General features: G+C 37.8%; 1 protein-coding gene across 2 annotated transcripts in view; it reads right to left on the bottom strand.

Annotated features, from left to right (window-relative positions):
* The window catches only part of LOC102972156 (disks large homolog 2), a 768,935-nt gene that overhangs the window by 429,629 nt on the left and 318,662 nt on the right, over window positions 1–20,644 (bottom strand). Inside the window, exon 9 of one of the 2 annotated variants that reach the window (XM_007078972.3) lies at window positions 8,230–8,385. The exons of the other annotated variant lie outside the window; for it this stretch is intronic. Coding sequence (XP_007079034.1) covers window positions 8,230–8,385 — 156 coding nt within the window. The remainder of the gene's footprint in view (window positions 1–8,229; window positions 8,386–20,644) is intronic. 2 annotated transcript variants of the gene reach the window in all.

Here is a 20,644-nt window from a genome sequence, read left to right as displayed (position 1 = left end):
CATTTTCTCACAGCTACTTTGCCTCCAGAGAGGATTGCTTTAGAAATTATGCGTATTCTTCAACCTCTTATTGCTACTCAATAACATAATGGTTACAAAAGAAAATATAAAGACTGCTCCCCAAACACAAAAAATACATACTTAAACTAAGGGGAAATATTCACAGCATCTCAGATAAATAATCTGGCTTTTTTTTTTTTTTATAAAGCAACTAGATTGTTTCAATACAGAGTTATTTGAATATCATAGAATAGGAATTTTGGAATCAAACCAATCTGGGTTCATTTTCCAGCTCTTCTGATCCTCCTACTCTCAACCGACCGGGTGTGTTATGAAGAGTAAATGAGAGCTTTTGGAACAGGGTGAGTTCTCTGCTTTCCTCCCTCATTTACACTTATAATGTAATTTTAAATGCACTTTAAAAACTTTTCTTTTGAATTCTTAATGAAAGAACGTCTCTTCCCTGACAATAATAATGAAAAAAAAAGAGTGAAGGGCGACAATAAATAGCATGTTTTTAAAAAATGTATCTACATACAGAATGCTTTAAATTAAAAGCAAGGGGTGCTTTTTTCCAGTGTGAACCCATGCATATATCACTTCGTGGAAAGAAGAAGCTATAACATGAAATGTGGGAACAGCAGCCTCTGTAACTTTGTGGGAGTCAATTAATCTCCCCTTATTTTCCTTAATTCAAATTGGACTTAGTGATCACCTACTTCAAAAAGGCAGTGGAGGCCTTTGAAGAAGCTGCTGCATAAACCGGGAAGGGGCTGTGCCTTATGAGCCATGCCCCAGAGGGTTTCCTCTCCAGGTTTTAATTAAAAATGAAGTTAAGAATTCTTTAAGATTATATCAGCCTTTTAAGGGCATAAGAAGGTCAATGATTTGTTAAGTGTCTTTTTTTTTTATGGTGCTATTTCCCAGATTAAATTTTTTTTGCATAAAAATTTTTATTTTTTTAATTTTTGCATATATGTATATATATGTGTCTGTGTGTGTATATATATATATATATATATACACACACACACACAGACACACACACACACATATATATATATATGTATATATGTATATATATGTATATAATTTATTGTCAAATTGGTTTCCATACAACACCCAGTACTCATTCCAACAGGTGCCCTCCTCGATGCCCATCACTCACTCCCCCACTACTACATCAACCCTCAGTTTGTTCTCAGTATTTAAGAGTCTCTTAAGGTTTTGCTCATTCAATTCTCTTTCAGGATCTGCAGATTGGTGGTGGAGTGCATAGGCAATGTGGAGGACCGAGTGTGAAGCCACAGTGTGCATGTGAGAGAGGGAGTAAGCCTCCGCGGGAGCGTAAATTTGGGTGTGGGTGTGCCCTGGTTAGAATCCTGGCCCCTCCTCGAACTAGATCAAAACCCACACTCTGCAAGATTGTTGGGGTTCTTAGAAACAATGAGATGGGGTGCCTGGGTGGCTCAGGCGGTTGAGCATCTGACTTCGCCTCAGGTCATGATCTCACCATTTGTGGGTTCGAGCCCAGCATCAGGCTCTGTGCTGACTGCTTGCTCAGAGCCTGGAGCCTGCTACGGATTCTGTGTCTCCTTCTCTCTCTGCCCCTCCCCCACTCACGCTTTGTCTCACTCTGTTTCTCAAAAATAAATAAATGTAAAAAATTAAAAAAAAAAAAAGAAACAATAAGGTATATCTGTAAAGTGTCTAGCTACTAATCTGTTTCAGAGAGGGTTATTTTGTCTATATTCCTGAAAAGGCACATGCAGGATAGATACTGCTACCTGAGTAGATAAAAAGGAAAATTATCTCATAGAAGCATGAAGTCACATATAGCTTTAGACATATGCCACATTTTACAGGGAGCCTATACATGTATTAATAAAAGGAAAAATATGTGACTTTGCCTATGGTAACAAGAAGGATTGCTGCTAAGAGTGATAAAATCAGCATCAACAGCTTTCTTATGGTCTCAGGGGATTTACCTATGCCAACAAATATTTTTCACCTCATTGTGATAGCACTAAACATAAATATAGATGAGCAAAAGGCTTGAAAACAGAATGAGCATATGGAAACAATTAATAATGACTAATGTAGATAGTGCCTCGATGAAAATTCACTTGCTCCATTTACCTTGATCCTTACAATAATCCTATGATGAGAACAGCACAGATAGAATTATCCTCCCCTTTCTGATGAGTGAAATGGGGTTCTGAGAAAGATGAAGGGGTTAGCTACATCCAAGTGACTAGTATGGCCAAAGGAAGGCCTCAAACCTAGACAGTCTGGACATATTTCCCCAGCTCCCCAATGCCATCAGGTTGCCACCACCTCAAAGAAGAGACCTTCTAGAATATTTTGCCCCCCTTTCCTTCCATTGAGTTTCCTTCTACAGAGAAGAGACCTTCTCGAATATGTTGCCTTCCTTTCCTTCCATTGAGTTTCTTTCCACAGAGTTTTACGTTTAAATACATTTATTGTGAAAAAAATACATTTATTGAGCACAAGAGTGCTCACTGTCTGAAAAGAGGTGATATAATCAGCTAGTGAATAACCCAAGCCAGAAAATTCTTGCCCTTGCAACAGTCAATCACTAAGTACCACCTATTTCATTTGTTAAATAATTCTGAATCCATTTACGTTTCTCTCTACAGATTCAGGTTAGTTCTTCATGATTTCAACTGTGGTGGATATGCTAACTAATCTCACTGCCTTCAGACACAGCTGACTGAGTGATTTTTCTAAAAACACAAATCAAATTATGTCCTTGCTCAGTTTTAAGTCTCTTCAACCAGCTCCTCACTGCTTGCAGGATAAAGTCAAAAATCTGCAGCTTGGCAAGTAAGGTCCTCTACAAACTGCAGCAGCCTGTGAACTGTAAAACTTCATCACCCATCCAACAGCCCTCAGCCACATGGTAACACCATGAGTCCCAAAGTGCAGTGTACTTTTATACACTGTGGGGCTTAACTCTGGGCTGCACTTCTACTTTGAACACACTTCTTCCCTCGCTGACTGAGGAGCTCAGTATCTTTCCGAAGACTTTAAGAAAATCAGAGCCAAAGTTAGATAGTTCCTACCCTTTTTACCTTTAGAGACTCATGTATTCTATTATAGCATTATTATATCTAGAAGTTATATCTGATTTTGGATTTACAGACTTCGAGACAGTTAAAAGATTAAAGGCCCACATAAATTTTCTATGATTTTGCAAGGAGAGAAAGCTTGCCAAAGACAGGCCACCATAACATATGGCTGAGGTCTTGAGAGACAAAGATACTGCTCTATGTTCCAAGGCTGGGAATGGCTTGCGGCTGCCAACTTTTTCTACAAAGGGAGTGACTTATACCTGCATTCCAAGCTCTGTAGAAAATAGTTATAAGCTAGATTTGCAAATGGACCGCTGAGAAGGTAATGGTAAGTTTCCCATAAATAGCTTCTTACAAATATCAGGAATTGATAAAACAAGGTATGAGTGGAGAACATTTCTGTGTGTATGTGTACCTTGTGCAGAAGGGACAGTGTAAGCTCATGCTTGTTCTATCACTACCTCTTACTCTAGTCTGATTTTAGTTACTTTAAGATTAGGAACACTACAGAAACTGAGAGCCTTTAGCCTATATACATCATAATGCACAGCAATGACTTCTTCATTTACATGTCTTTGAACTGTTTGAGGAAAAGGATGGATGGTATCTTATTCACCTTTGAGTCCCCAGCATCCAGGATAATGCCTGGAACCTAGTAGAAATCCCATGAATATATAATCTTCAATGAGTGAAGATGTGTTATGATCACATAATATCTCAGAGTCCACTTCCTACCCCAAATCTGCCAATATACTTTAGTCTTCATCTGTTCTATCTCAGTATCTGTATATCAACTACAAAACAACAATAATTAGGACCACCTGTGTGAAAGGACAAATGAAAATGTGCCATATGTATTGAGAAAACAAAAATAGTATTCTCCTTGCCCTAAGAATATCAAAAGCTGAATAATTTACCATTCTCCCAAGTAGAAAAACCAATTACAACATCAAAAACTTTTTTTTTTAAGAGAAAGATGTACTGGATAAGCAGAAGCCCCACAGCAATCCCATTTGTGTTTCATAGAGCTCCAAATTTTAGTTTGATTCCAGGCTCTGGCTGTTTCTTGCTTTCATAAGGTCTGAAAAGTCAATTACTCTAAATATAATCTGCAGCCTTAGGAGCTGACACTTTGCCAAGTTGTTTATAGACTTTTCCTTTTCAACTTCTCTGTCTTCTTTTATATGATGTTACAGAAGTAATTGTGTATACAATTAATTCATTCCTGGATGTTTGCTATCAAATCAAAGTGCTGAAAATTTGGGTTTTCTTATTGAAATGCACAGAATAGAGAGGATTGGCTCCCCGTGCTTCTGCTGACTGGCCTCTATTCTTCTGAATGCTGATTAGGGATTAAGCTGGTGCACATAATAAGGGTGGTTTCACATGCTAACTTCCACAGGGCTAGCTCACATTCTAATCTATGATAGTAACATACATTCTAATCTACGTAGAGAAGATATACATTCATGAAGATAGTGGTTTGAGTTCCTTATCATTATAGAGTTGAATAAGAGCTTGTCTATCTAATTCTAAGTATTCATGTACCTCTGAGATTCTACAGATTATTAAGGTCACAGAGGAAAAAGCAAGCGATGGTGTCATAAATGGAACTAGAATCCTTGAACTTTTCCCTTGAATTAAAGGCTGCATTTCAAGAAACATGTGCTCAGAGTGGTGTTTTCTATTGCAGAGGAAGTCTATAATCTCTGAAAGGAATTACTCAGTTTTCAAGAAGAACAGTTACCTAATGCATTAATAATATACTGACCATTGAGATAATTTAAGATGAAAGTGCTCACACAAAGTGAGCTCTACTCTGCTCTTATTTGTGCCCATGCATAGATTCATTCACTTCTGGGGTTGTTTTATGTATCCAGTAAGACCTGAGTAAAGCACAGCTTTAACCATGATGTGTTCCCAAAACAGGGATCTGTCTGCTTGTCTGCAGATCTTGTTTCCATGTTTATTTAGTTGCTCGATAGCTTGGAGCTGCTGCTGTGCCAGACACTGTGCTAAGTGTTAGGGGGATAGCAGTGCACAAAACAGACATAATTCAACTCAGTGAGCTTGCAGCACAGAGTGTGAGATGGGAGTTTGGTTTTAAAATCATACAAATAAATGTATAATTATAAATTGCTTGAGTCTTATGAATAAAAAAAAAAGGAAGACAATATAATAGGGACCAGATTTTCTCTTTCAGGGAGCTTCTCTGAGGAAGTGCAATTGAAGCTTCCATCTAAGATGACCAGAAGTTAACAAGGCAAAGTGTAAGAAGAGCTTTTCAGTTTGGGGAAAGAGCATTTGTGAAGCACTTGAAATAAAAAGAGATTTAGTGCATTTTGTGAATGTGAATAGTGTGATCAGCAAAGGGAAGAGTGAAATGAGATGTTTAAGAGGCAGGCAAGGGCTAGGTCATGCAGAGCTTGGATGCTGTATTAGTGACTTTGCATTTTAGACTAATGCAAAAGAAGAGAAAGAGATGTGATCTGTATTTTTAACAGATTACCTGGGCTGCACTGAGCATAAATCAGGAGGACAACAGCAGCAATGGTGAGACCAATTAGGAGGCTATTTATTGTATGTAGGTGGGAGATAATAGAGGCTTGGGTTCAAGTGGTGGAAATAGACATAGAGGAATGTGAATAGACTGGAGATACATTTGGAGGTAGAATCAATAGGACTTGAAGACAGATTGGTGGGTGAGAGGGAGAAAAGGTTTAGGTATGAATCTCAAGTTTTGGCTTGAATAATGAGATGGGTAAATGTGCCATTTGCTGAGCTGGGCAAGTGTGAAAGGGGAGCAAAGTGGGGTGAAGTCAAGAATTTCAGTGTCAGTGTATTGATGACAATGCCACTAAAATGGGTGCATATATGTATATATATGTAGATGATTATATATGTAAATGCGTGTGACTTCTTTTTTAAATGAAGGATAAACTATGGAAGAAAAAAGAAGGAAGAGGAAAAAGAAGGGGACAGAATTAGACTAGAAAATAGAATTCCCAGTGGGGTGATGGAGGGTGAGGGTTGGAGACTGGTATATAGGATTACTGCAGGTATGTAATTTGAAAAAGACATATTCCACATTATACCATAATTTATCTCAATTTGGGAAAAACACAAAAAGAAACCCCATAGTCTTCATAATATAAATTACAGAAAGTAAACTGAACAAGAATTATATCTGGTAGATCTACATAAAAGGTGGATTCTGCAATTTGCTTATTGGTGAGTTTTAAGAGAGGGATGCATCAAAATTTCCAGTAGGATGCAAGAAATGCAACTTTTAGGGTTATCAAAAAAAAAAGCATGGATTAAAAAAAAAAGATCCACTGACACTGAGTCAGAAGGGAGATGAGAAGGCAGGATAAAAATAGAGACAGGAGAGAAAAAGTTAAATGGGTGGAGAATTTTTCCAGCAAGCAACAATGTCTCTGCCATCAGGCCTATGCTGATGCAGGTGCTAATGAACCCCTGGGTTTGAATCCCAGCCCTGCCACTTGGTCCTAGATGATCTGGGGCATGTCAGGTGATTTCCAAGCCTCGATTTCCCTACTTGTAAAATGAAGATATTGATAACATCTGTCTCATAAGATGACTATCAGGGTTACAAGAAATAAATCTTAAGAAGTACTTAACAAAATGCCTGGCACAGAGGAGAGCTCAGTAAGTGGTAGCAGACTTTGCACAGCTGATTACAGATGCCTAAATACCAGGAAGTCATTATTGTAGGTGTGTGTGCGTGCGTACCTTCTCACTTCCCTATGGCTATAGTATCTTGGCCCTCTTTGTATCAAAATTGTCTGGTTCAATGTATCAAGAAGTAGTGTTTATAATTTGTTAAAAATATAAGAAGATTTAATTAATATTTATAAAGCATTTTTAAATGCTGTTAGGCTTTAATTGTTACAAATTAGTGAAAATGCCCTAGCTGATTATGTAGCCAAAAATGTTTTCTCATGTATGTCTAGAGATGTTATGTATAATTAAATTTGTTATTTAACTGCTCTAGAAAGACCAATAATTGACTTTTAACTTTCTTTGGAAAAAAACAAAAAACAAAAAACCAGAGATGATGTTCTAAGGAGACCCTCTTGACCTATCCATTTGCACTTTGAATTACTCCAAAATGCATATTTTCACAGTCCTAATTGTATTATGAAGACATATAAAGGTATTCTGAGAACATAAGTAGATAAGCACCTCATTATATGTAGGAACATCATGATTGAGATCTCCTGATTTAAACAGAATTGGAAGTACCTTATGGAACACCAGATTCTCCTTTTATTATTGTCCTCTCTCTGGGAATTTGACAATTGTGTAAAGATGAGGTTTTCTTATTTAGGATACATATACTTTAGAATACTGATGCAGACTCATACTCCACCTTTAGACTTAGGATGGTTTGTTTACAAAGTTGTGGAAAGACTCAAAACATTCTAAGTCAAATCTGAACTCAGCATTTATTTGCAAAATCATACTGAGGGCAACGAGTTAACTTCTTTAAACTTTTGTTTTCTTATATAAAATGGTAGTAACTAAATAAAGAGAATGTGGTAAATACCTACTGTAACATACCATAAAGGTTAAAATTCTTTGTGGTTAGATAGAACCAGCTAATTCTGTAGTTTGGGGCAAGATGTTTAATGCCTTAAGGAGGCAACTGAGTAGTGGTATTAATTTAATATTTTTGTTAAAATATTAAATGGCAATAACAGTACCTACTTCTTAGGCTTTGTTATGCCTGGAGCATAGTAAGTGCTTATTAAGCATTATTAAAAAAGCACTGTGTACATGCTCTTTTATGCTTCTGTATGAGGAAAATAGAACTAATTAAATTCCAAAATTAATTCTTCTGGAAAAATATAGTTAATACCTTTTTAAAAATGCATGGGAACCAAGAACATTTGGAATATCATGTGATCATGTCTGAGTGCTCTGTGATCACACCAGGGGGGGAAAAAAGGCAATGTTCTTAATTTCTCCCATTGCACCAAAGGAGCAGAACATCTCTCCACCGAGGAAGATGTCACGTGCAAGAGAAGTGAGCAGAGGTGGATTCTACCCATTCATCCTTGTGGAAGCACATGCAATTCGAGAAGATGAAGTGAGGAAGCGCATGCAGTACCTGGTCATCTCAGAGTCAGGGAGCAGGCCTAGGTGGTAGTGGGGGTAGGGAGCTGAGAGAAGGAAGCTTTTGTCACACTCAACAGGGGAATAGTGCCTGGGAGAAGTAGGCTTATCACACAGTTTGTTCACAGTGCTGTAAACAGGTTCCGGAGGCCTGGTAATACAAGAGGAAGAGAAAGAGATGCACGGTTAGCACACGCACCGAACAACTGTGCAGTTAGCAGCATTTCGCCATATGCAAAAAGGAACACCCCAGATAGAGCCTTAGGTTTTGTTAGCCTTGGAGAAAAAGTATTTTTAAGAAACAGTATCTCTGCTTAGAAATCAAAACTTTGGCTGACATTGGGCATGATGAAAGTTCATATGCCAGATACGTCAATGGAGTCAAAGCCAATTTATAAATGCCATACCGTTTTGGATAATGCAGTCTGAAATAACAAACTTTGGGATTCTCTAACATGGCTCCTTTTAAAACTTGGGTCTCATCCTAATTGTAAACTTATAGAGACCTTCCTGAACCCGTTGGTCAGGATATTCTGTTATTTGTCACGGCACCCTGTTCATACTTCATAATATTTTTTCTGAGCATGAACTAATCTTGTTTGTTGCATTTATTATTATCACTCTCACTACACTAAATTTTATGAGAATGGAGGCTACATTTATTTTGTCAACCACTTAAAATAGAGTCAGTCCACATTTCATAAATATTTCTTGTATTCATATACAAATGAATAAACTGACAAAACTTGGCATACTTATATTGCAGTTTTGGGGGGTGTGGAGCTTGGCTTTACCTAGAAATCTAACTGCTTACATGATCTCAGTGATTCCTCTATATATTTATTCATAAATTGCCCCCAACAATTTCAGAGTTTTCTACCAAAAGGATAATCACTTTGGTAAAATCTCTACTAAATGAATTAATCTAGGGACACTAAAACATTATCTAAAATTGGAACATCTTTTAGTTGTTACAAACATGCATAGTAAAATCAGATAAATTTCAGCTATAACTTTAGCCAAACATGCATGTACTACAAAGTGCTTGGTTATTAAAAAAAAAAAATCTGATAACTCCATACTCCACTCTTTTTAAAATATTTGTTTAAGTTTATTTATTTGAGAGAGACGACAGTATTAGTGCAGGAGGGGCAGAGAGAGGGAGAGAGAGAGAATCCCAAGCAGGCTCCACAGTGTCAGTGTGGAGCCCAACATGGGGCTCAAAGCCACAAAACCAGGAGATCATGATGTGAGCCCATGACATGAGCCAATCAAGGGTTAGATACTCAACTAACTGAGCCACTCAGGCGTCCCTATACCACACTCTCACACATGGTCTGATATTGTCACCAATATCTTCCATTTAAGGTAAGAATTAAAAGATCCAAATGTAAATGGAAGAACTATCCAGAAGTCTGAGTGGGAAGGTAAGGAGCAGGATAGGAAACAGGGCAATGTCCACAGGGCCAGACCCAGGTGAAGGAGAGAGTAGCCCGTTGGGGCCATGAGACATCAGAGACAACAAGTGGTGGCCCTATCCCTGAGCAAAGGTATGGGAAGTGTATGTGGTGAACTCAGCGAAGGCACAGTCCGTGTTTCTGTAGATCCAGACCTCAAACTGTTCCCTAATATCTTATAGTTGCCAAGTCAATACTTCCTGAACAGAACAGGGGAGAAAAGAGGACAAGCAAAGCATTAAGAACAAACTTTACCTAATTTATAGCATTACTGTGGGCCAGTCATGGCTTAGATGTACTATCTAGAGAATTAATTTCTTCCCTAACACAATGCCTTCCATGACATACAGGAGATGCCTTGACCTGTAGAAGGGCTGAGGAGTGGACAGGAGTAATCCAGAAGCTTATTTTGTCATTCAGAATAACTATATCCCAGTGGTAACATCAGGTGCTTTATAATGAAGTTGGCTTGTTCTATCCCAGTGACTAATAAAATTACATTTACGGAAGCTAGTATGTATTCTTGTTCAGGCAAGTGTTCCATTTTCAGAAAAACCTAGTTTGTCAATTTCTGTTTATCAATTATATAGAGTTCACACTATTCACAATGACAAACACCAGCACTTTAAAAAAAGCAGCTGCAAGATCATTCTTAAAAAGTGGGTTTTTTTTTATCAGTTTTTATAAGTAATTTACATTATGTGAAGTGCTGTAAAAGGAAAGATACTTATCCACTGAAATATGCATTTTAAAACAGATCTGATACTGTTCTTGAATTTTGAGAAGGATCTGTTTTGCTTTGTTAATATGCTCAGCTTTATGAAGATTTATGTATGTTTCTGATGGTTTTAGAAACAGAGAGACCCATGATGCCAGTCAGATAAAGAAAATTGGTTTGAGGGCCCCTGGATGGCTCCATTTTCAGCTTAGGTAATGATTTCACTGCTTGTGAGTTCGAGCCCCTGTAGCGCTCTGTGTTGACAGCTTGGAACCTGGGGCCTTTTTCGGATTCTGTGTCTCCCTCTCTCTCTCTCTGCCCTTCCCTGCTTGTGCTTTGTCTCTGTCTGTCCCAAAAATAATAAACATAAAAAAAAAAAAGAAAATTGGCTTGAGAGATCACAGTTTTGTCTGAACCAGAAATGTGGTTATCCACACAAAACCTCATCTTGAAAAGACTTTGTATTAATAAAATGCATAAATATCAATTAAATAAGATAGGAGGAGGAGTGTATGAGCTCTCTGGGAATTATTCTGTGTAAGTTAGCACAAGAAGACCTGACACTCTCCAAATTTTCCACTCTACAATAAGAGTTGCTGTGGCAGAGATGGCTGGATTGTCTCCCAAACATCCATTTACTCTTTTTTTTTCTTATTAAGTGAAAGCCAATTTTCCACTAGTCACTTTTCCTGTAGTAAAACTTTATTTCTCAGCCTTCCTTGTAAATAAATGTGGCCCAGGGAAAATGTTCAGCCCAAGGTAACTGGAGCAGAAGTGTTGTGTGGGATTCTGCTGATGGCTGCCTAAAGGGGAGCTGACTTAGCTAGGACCCCTGTGATTTTGCTCTTTCCCATTTCCTCCCTCTACTGACCTAGAGCCTAAATATAATAGCTGGAGCGTCAATGGTCATCTTGGACCATGAAGCAACCTGAGGATAAAAAGAAACAACATAGACAGTGGAGCATAATGGTCACTGTGTCACTCACTGATGATAACGAGCAAAAACCTACCACTTCTGGACTTCCTACCCTGGATTTCTTTTATGTGAGATAAAATATGTTTATGCTCATGTCGTGTTTTTGTTATATAAACAGGATTTCATGTTAACAGATATACTTCTGAAAAATGTAAGAATGATAATCTAAAACAAGGAGATAACTATAGATAGGGTCTACCATAAGGGCCTGATACATTCAATTATGTCAGAGGTACATCTGTCACCTTTTGTATACACAGAAAAATATAAAGAACTCTATTTTCTGGCTTTGTTTAAAGGCTGTGACTGTTTAGAGAACTCACTGTGTCTTTATTAAAAAATATTATATGTAGGGGCACCTGGGTGGCTCAGTCCATTAAGCATCTGACTCTTGATTTCAGCTCAGGTCATGATCTTATGGTTTGTGAAATCAAGCTCCACATTGGGATCTGTGCTGTCCATGGAGCTTCCTTGGGATTCTCTCTCTCTCTCTCTCTCTCTCTCTCTCTCTCTCTCTCTCTCTTTCTCCCCCTTTACTTATAAATGCACATGTGTGCTCTCTGTCTCTCTCAATATACATACATATATGTATATTAACTGATCTAAACTGCCAGCACAGTGCTTAAGAATAAGGGAATTGATCACTGGGTTATTTGTTTCCCAATGATCAGTTCCCTTATTCTTAAGCACTGTATGTATGTATATATGTGTATATATATATGTATATATACATATATATGTATGTATATATGTATATATATGTATATATACATACATGTATATACATATATGTATATGTATATATACATATATGTATATACATGTATGTATATGTATATATATGTATGTATATGTATGTATGTATATTGAGAGAGACAGAGAGAGAGCACACCTGTGACTATAGATGCTGGAGAGGATGTGGAGAAATGGGAACCCTCTTGCACTGTTGGTGGGAATGCAAATTTGTGCAGCCACTCTGGAAAACAGTGTGAAGGTTCCTCAAAATATTAAAAATAGACCTACCCTATGACCCAGCAATAGCACTGCTAGGTATTTACCCAAGGGATACAGGAGTACTGATGCATAGGGGCACTTGTACCCCAATGTTTATAGCAGCATTCTCAACAATAGCCAAATTATGGAAAGAGCCTAAATGTCCATCAACTGATGAATGGATAAAGAAATTGTGGTTTATATACACAATGGAGTACTACGTGGCAATGAGAAAGAATGAAATCTGGCCATTTGTAGCAACATGGATGGAACTGGAGAGTGTTATGCTAAGTGAAATAAGCCATACAGAAAAAGACAGATAGCATATGGTTTCACTCTTATGTGGATGCTGAGAAACGTAACAGAAACCCATGGCGGAGGGGAAGAATAAAAAAAGAGGTTAGAGTGGAAGAGAGCCAAAGCATAAGAGACTCTTAAAATCTGAGAACAAACTGAGGGTTGATGGGGGGTGGGAGGGAGGGTAGTGTGGGTGATGGGTATTGAGGAGGGCACCTTTTGGGATGAGCACTGGGTGTTGTACGGAAACCAATTTGACAATAAGCTTCATATATTGAAAAAATAAAAATAAATAAATAAATAAATAGGAATAAGGGAACTGATGACTTCTTTTAGGTCATAAAATATTTTCATGATGATGTCATTTCAGTTCACATTGTGCCTAGGAGGGCTGATTTAATGTTCTCAGTCTGCTGTTGACAGATCAAGAAAATGATGTTACCAGTTTTCTCTAGTCCTTTCACCTCAGTAGAACTATATTTTGAAACAAATTGTCAGAATCAAAGCTGGCTAAATATATGTATTAAGGAAAAAATCCTACATGTATTATACTCAAGTAAATTAAGAGGAAAAAATTTACTCCCTAAACACTACAATAAATTCAAGACAAGGTCCTATACCTTGTCCAGTGTTGAACTCTTAAGACCTTTACCTATATACTTCTGGAATCATTTTATAGTCATAATATTATTTCATGACTCACATATTTAGTAGATTTGGTGTCTGGGGAAGGCTTAGATAACTTGAATTTTCAAAAGAGGACCTCTTATCTTTGCCTGCAGTCACTTCCAGAATTTTTTTGTGGTGGGTTGATTCCTTGCCCAGGCTTAATTACTCATGATTCAAAGTCTGATCAAAGCAGAGATACAGCTACTGATAATGCAGGCTCATTTATACCTATCGTTCAGTCTTTCATCCTTTATGTATTTACATGTTTTGTTCAGTCACTGGCTATCAAGTAGACATTTCAAATCCAGTTTAATTGTGAGAAGACTTGGTATCTCAGAAGATGGGTAGATGAAAAACGTCAAAACATAACAAAACACTTGACAAACCTGACAGAACCTTCTTGCAATATTCACAATGTTCTCTTGCAACCACACAATCAGATTAAAAATAGCAGTGAGAATGTCCTTTCGAGTGGCCTAAAAATTGAGTTCATATTGGAAGATTTCTGCCTGCAGATTCATTACTGTCCTAAGATTCTACCATGTGTTATGTACTATATAGGCCACAGTACATACCCAGTAAGTGCTATAAGCTATAGTCTGAGCATAGGAAATGACACACAGTAGGTACTTGAGAAATCTTTCTTTGAATAAATGGATTTTTTAAAACCATTCTCCATTGAGAGAAATGAAAAAAAAGTATTTCTGGCTCTTTCAAGGAAGTCCTAAGTTATTCTGAATCTTCTACGTACATTTAAAATCCTGGGCCATCATTAATTCTCACAGGTTATCCAGAAGGACAGAATCCCCTATGGCGACAGAAACTGGCAGCTTTAAGTGCTTGGCGTACATGGTTCACTCAATCTCCAGGGACAGGTTTCGTACACCTGCAAGCCTGGCCATAGCAATGCCTGCCTGCTGTTCCCACAAGAGTCACCTCACAGGCACAGGGCTCCAGGAAGACTTCTCAGGACTGGGGTCCAGAAGTCTTAATGCCAGCAGTCAACATTCTTAGCATTTCCCTGCAGTGCATATTCTCTGTGACCTCTCCACCAGACAGACAAGAAACACCAGGTTATGAGCTGTTATTGGAATCTGGGTGGCAGGAACAGATGCCACCATCACTTCACATTTATTCAGTGAAGAAGTGCCATGGCGAAATGACTTCAGGCAGTGTGACTTAGCCAGTCACAAATTGAAAGAGCCTGTTTATCCTATTATAAACCTCCAAAGTTGCCTAGGTCAGAAGGTAATGAATATGAAAATCCAATCTGAGGCACCTCCTGTTTCTTTTCTTTCTGTTAATGCCCCCAGAAAAGGGGAAAAGTAGTTAGAGATACTAGTGTAATCTCTAAGTGAGTGAATTTATAAACAAATCATTTATCTTGCTGTCCACTTATCAGGGCCATAGATAAATGGCTTTGTAGTCTCCAGTGTTCAGCCATCAGCATTTATTTGCATATCTATGGGTTTATAATTGCAGGCTCTTATAGCATATAATTAGCACCCCTGGCCCTTGGCGACCTCTCTTCTCTGAAGTCCATTAGCACTTGCTATGTGTTCAGCTTCCTTGGCATTTTCAATTGTTAATCTACAATGATGGTATAGACAGAGGTGCTTCATCTAACCCTCTTCTAAGAAAAACTACCCTGTCTGCAACTGCCTCTTCCCATTTGCCCCATTGACTCCAACCTGATTCAGTCCCTTACTTAGCCAAAGCACTTAGACCTGGAGTGTGACTCTGCCTTTGCATCTAGAACCTGTAGGACCTGCAGGGTTAGGGTTGGGGAGGAAAAAAAAAAAAGCCTAGGCCCATTGGATTCTGCTATTAAATGTGAATAAAGGGGCAGAAAAAGAAATTATCAGCTGGTAGCGTGTAGAGGGTAGCTGCAGCTGTGTCCACTATTTATAGCGAGCCAGACGGAAGCTTCCCAAATTTTGTTGCCAAAGCGTCTAGAGGTTCCTTGAATCTAGAAAACAATCTGGGTTTACTGTCTAAGGGGCTTATTAGGGCTCATGCTATTGAATTTCTCTGTTGGCTCCCATATGATATTACTTGTATGATGAAAATCAACTACCACCTCCCACCATATTCCTTTATGGGAGCTTAAGTCATATCTCTTGCTTATAATCAAAAGAGTAAAAATAAAACAGGCACTCTGTTTGTTTGTTTTTACTGTCCTTTTCAGATCACCTCAAATTATGCCACTCAAAGACAAAGATAAAACCTTTACCCCGTATGTGATTCCAGAGTACCTGAGACCAATACCTAACTGATCCTGTCTTTAAAATTTTATTCATTATGAATTCTTCTGCATTAATTTTATTTCCTAAAATATTGCATAAAATTATTTTTTTTAAGTTTATGTATTTATTTTGAGAGAGACAGAGACAATGTGAGCAAGGGAGGGGCAGAGAGGGAGCGAGAGAGTGAATCCCAAGCAGGCTCTGTGCTGTCAGCACAGAGCTGGACTTTGGGCTCCAACTCACAAAATCATGAGATCAAGACCTGAGCTGAAACCAAGAGTTAGATACTTAACTGACAGAATTACCCAGGCACCCTAGCATTAAAATATTATCTTAATTACAGAGTTTTTTGGTGCCCCCTTAAATTTTGTGCCTGATGTGGTACTTTACTTGCTTCACCCTAGTCAGAACTCCATATCAGAGACAATAAATGTTTAACACAGTGATGACAGTGATTGTGAATACTCCTCTGTATAGCACCTGAAGGTAGTTCAAATGGATACGACTTTGTTCCCTTAGAAATAACAGTAACAGTGACTCACTTTATTGAGTTTTCCAGTCTCCATTAAAGAGACTGCTTTCAAAACCCAATAGCCGTCTCAGGCATGGCCTTTCCCTCATTATACTGTTATATTTGGTGCACAGGGCTGCCTCTTTCTCTAGACTATTAGCTCTCAGAGGATCAGGGCCAAATCTCATTTATCTTTGTTTCTATATAGCTTTCCTGATTGTAAGAATGTATGAGTGAGGTACTGTCATAGGAATGAAACAAATCTGTGGGGGGGAGGGGTGGGGAAAAGGACTGGCACTTTTTATTCTCTTTTCCTGAGCTAGAGTTAAAAGGAAGAGTCTAAGGGGTACATAGGTGGTTCAGTTGGTTGAGTGGCCAACTTAGATTCAGGTCATGATCTCACTGTTCATGAGTTCAAGCCCCACATCAGGCTCACGGCAGTGATCCTCTGTCCTCCCATCTTTCTCTGCCCCTCTCCCTCTTGCGCACACACTCTCTCTCTCTCAAAAAAAAAGTGTCTAAAATTGCAGTAGGAAGGATTTGGGTTATATATCTGAATGCTTTTGACCATAAATCTGTCATATAGAATGATATAGATGAATCTGAAAACTGCTTAGATTTTCCAACCCGTATCCTGCTGTGGCCTTCCCTGGCAGCTTTAAATGGAAAGGTAGCATCCAGGCTTATATTCTATACAGGTCACAGAACCACACCATATAATGATGGCTGCTGGAATGCTAAGGGCTTGGGTGCTCAAGCATCTGGTATATTACTTGGGATAATTTGGAGGCAAAGGTTTTGTTTTTTTGTTTTTTGTTTTTTAACCTTACAAGGGTGCCCCATGTCCCCTTTTACATACAATACAGTGTTTTGGGGCCAAGGAATTGGAGAAGTAAGCAAAAAAAAAAAAAAAAAAAAAAAAGGATTGAATTCTAGGCCTGGGATAATTGGTTTTAAGGACAAAATTGTGGGGAGCCTAAAAGTAATTAGGGGATAAAAGAGAATACAGAACCAGGTTGTGAACTACATGGCCCAGCAGGTAAACTGGGCATTATAATGAGAAGGATTAAAGAAGAGGCTGACTTCTCTTACACTGAGCAGCAAGAAGGAGAATATTAGCCATTTGGTGAAGGTGCTATCACAGCTTAAAGAATAAAATAGAGAGATACAGGGAATGAATTGGTCTAGATCGTTTGTAAGAGCCCCTTCATCCACCTAATTCTAAGTACCATCAGGACTTCTGCCTCTGACTAGATGCCTATTTGCATTATACTTCCTTAACTTTTCTAAAACATAGCTTCTTTATTTTAATGATATTAAAATGCCTTCTCTGTATACCAACAAAGTTGCAAGCTGTAAAATTATACATAGAGGTAAGTTATTACAAAACAGTGTGGTGAGTGGAAACAAACAGAGCTAGGTTTCACTATGGCTCTTCCAAGTTTACCTTCAGTGGTCTGTAATTTCTTTTTTTTTTTTTTTTTATTTTTTTCAGCCTTTATTTTGAGAGACAGAGTGTGATCAGGGGAGGGGCAAAGAGAGAGGGAGACACAGAATCCAAAGCAGGCTCTAGGCTCTGAGCTGTCAGCACAGAGCCTGACATGGGGCTTGAACCCATAAACTGTGAGATCATGACTTGAACCAAAGTCAGATGCTTAACTGACTGAGCCACCCAGGTGACCCAATGTAGTTTCTTAACTTCCCTGACCCTCACTCAGCATTTTCATCTGTAAAGTGGGGAGAGTAATGCTGGCTTGAGCCGGGTGTGAGAAACAAAGAATGAACATAAAGCACCCAGCTCAGTGCATGGGACTCAGTGTGAGTTTACCAAATAGTAGCCAATATTATCTTTATTGTTGCTTATTTTTTAAAATAAATTTGACATGTAACATTTTGCACAATGTGTTACTCTGATACATTGATATACTGTAATGTGATTACTGATGTAGTGATATTTATCACATTATGTAATTATAGTACACTATTACTGTCTATACTCGTTATACCTTGCATTAGGTCTCTACGGCTTATTTACCACTCATTACATGGTTGTACCCTTAAATACTATCACTCTTATTCACCCTCCCCAACTCCTGGTAATCACCATTTTATTCTGTTTTTGTCTCAATTATTACTTTCAGGCACTTATGTGCACAGGACTGCCTAGCCTCTGAGAATGAGGCTCTCCTATCAGGTAGTCCACCAATTAGCTGGTTAATGTCTTGTGGATTCTCTACAAGAGAGTAAAACAAAATAGTAGCAATCTGTGGTTTTCAGTACCACCAAAGGCACTGCATAATTTTGCCTTCTAAAGACTCATTTTGCTCCTGATATTGGAAAGGCAATTGATCCTCAGTCATAGCCCTTCAGGTTGATGCACTCTTCACCTGAACTTCTCAATTATTTTCATTGTCTCTAACAAGATATCATCTCCAACTCTAACTTGTAGCTGCACCTTCATAGTGAACTGTTTTCCTGTATGATTCATGGCTGTGGTATCATGTCAAATCATTGGGACATAAGTAATTTGTTATTGGCAATAGTCTATGTACCATAATCTATAAATATATACCTTTAAAAACAGAAAGTAGGATCACTTCATGATTTTCTATATATTAACATCACTCTCAGTATATTTTATTATCTTTGCTTATTGAGGAGAGAAATGGGAGAGCCCAAGCTGCACCATTTAAAGTCATTTTGAAAGCTTTCAATTATTAAGGTGTTTTATTTCTTCAAAAGATTGTTGGGTTTCAACAAAGTTGGGCTCTCTCATGACTGTGGGTTATAAATGGTTCATTCAGTGTTTTATTGAAATAAGAAGTTGAAAGTTGATGACCTTGACGATGGTGTGTATAACAAGTACAATTCCAAAGAGGACAGGACTCACCATATCTTGGTATTGGGTGAGTGTGTCCAGCTACAGTAGTATTTTTGTGGCATTCTGAAAGATTTTGAAACAAATACTATCTAAGATGCACACAGTCAGTGTCATGGCTAGACCAAAGGCTTTTGAGATTTGAATTATTTAAGGTTCATTACGTCCTACCACAGTGTTTATATTCTTACATTTTTGTAAATCTAGTTTTAGAGATTTTTTTTCTTTTTAATTGAATTCATATGATAAAATATATCTATGATAGTTATCTAGCATCCTGATGGAAAAGAATTTTCTAAGCATAAAATAGATGGAAGAAATCGCATAAAAGATGAGAGAGTTGACTACATAAAAATTTAAAACCACTGAAGTAAAATAAGATGTTATAAACAAGCAATAAGCTGGGAGAGCATCTTCTCAAGTACATTTATCAGTATTTTTAAGATGCTCCTACAATTCAGTAAGATAAATCCTAAATTTTCAATAGAAAATAGACAAAGGCATTTAACATCCAATCACTAAAACAATACAAATGACATAGAGACATACAAACATAAATGTTTAACCTCACTAGGAATAAGAGTAATGCAAATTAAATGCTATGCACCCCTTGGCTTGTTTAAAAATAATAAAGGATTTTAAAATCGGTAAGTCACAATTTAGTTATGGCATGGCGAGACAGACACTCATATTGCCGGTGCTATGGAGTGTTAAACTCCCTTACAACATTTCAAGAAAGCAATTTGGCAACATATTTCAGAAGTTTTAGAAGTAATCCTGCCCTTTGGTTAAGCAATTCTACTTGTAGTGTGCAATCCCAATAAGAAAATAAAAATGTGGACACACGGTTCCACAGACAGAAACTCATTGTGGTTTGTTATAAGAAAAAATCAGAACAAAAGTAAATAATCAAAATGTCCAAAAAGGAGACAAAAGATGTAAAATGTAAGATATACCCACAAGACAGTTTCTTGTTTAGCCATTAAAGATTCACAAAAAAATTCTAATGATATAGGAAAATGCTTTCTTTTACAATGTTGAATAAAGTGTGGTGCAAAATTGTAAATGGGACTGTGGACACAGTGGACTTGAAAACACCGAATTCTCCTAAACTAAGAAAACATGAAAGAAACTGCCTTATAGAGTAGGGATTGGGGCGGGTTAAAAGAGGGTTTCTAGGAAGTGGTAATAAGTACATAGCACATGCAACGTTAAAGGGAATCTAAAAACATGTCCCATTCAGGAAGTTTATAAAAGGCTTGAGTAGGAGACAAATTTGAGAAGGTATGTAGGTCTTGAGTACAAGTGTAATATCCACTGGTGATGGGAAGTCATGGAAGTTACTGCTCTTCCCACTGAATGCAATGGAATTTCAATAATTTTTACTGTTCCTTTGTACATTCATTCATTTCATTTGATAAATATTTACCAAAAACCTACTCTGTACCAGGCCCAGAGAGAGGTATTGTATGTATATGTATACACACACACACACACACACACACATATATATGGTTGTGAATAAGATAAAAATGTTCCCTCTGCTAATTGAGCAAAATCTTGTTGGCAAGGAAATTTGATTGCAAGGAGCAGAGAGACTTATTTGAGCTACTGCAGGTGACATGTGCATGGAAACTCAGGAAAAGCTGAAATGGCACAGCTCTG

This window comes from Panthera tigris, chromosome D1, assembly GCF_018350195.1.
Source record: "Panthera tigris isolate Pti1 chromosome D1, P.tigris_Pti1_mat1.1, whole genome shotgun sequence".
Classification (NCBI taxonomy): domain Eukaryota; kingdom Metazoa; phylum Chordata; class Mammalia; order Carnivora; family Felidae; genus Panthera; species Panthera tigris.
The sequence above is the reverse complement of the archived record's forward strand: the minus strand, read 5'-3'. Positions and strand labels throughout refer to the sequence as shown.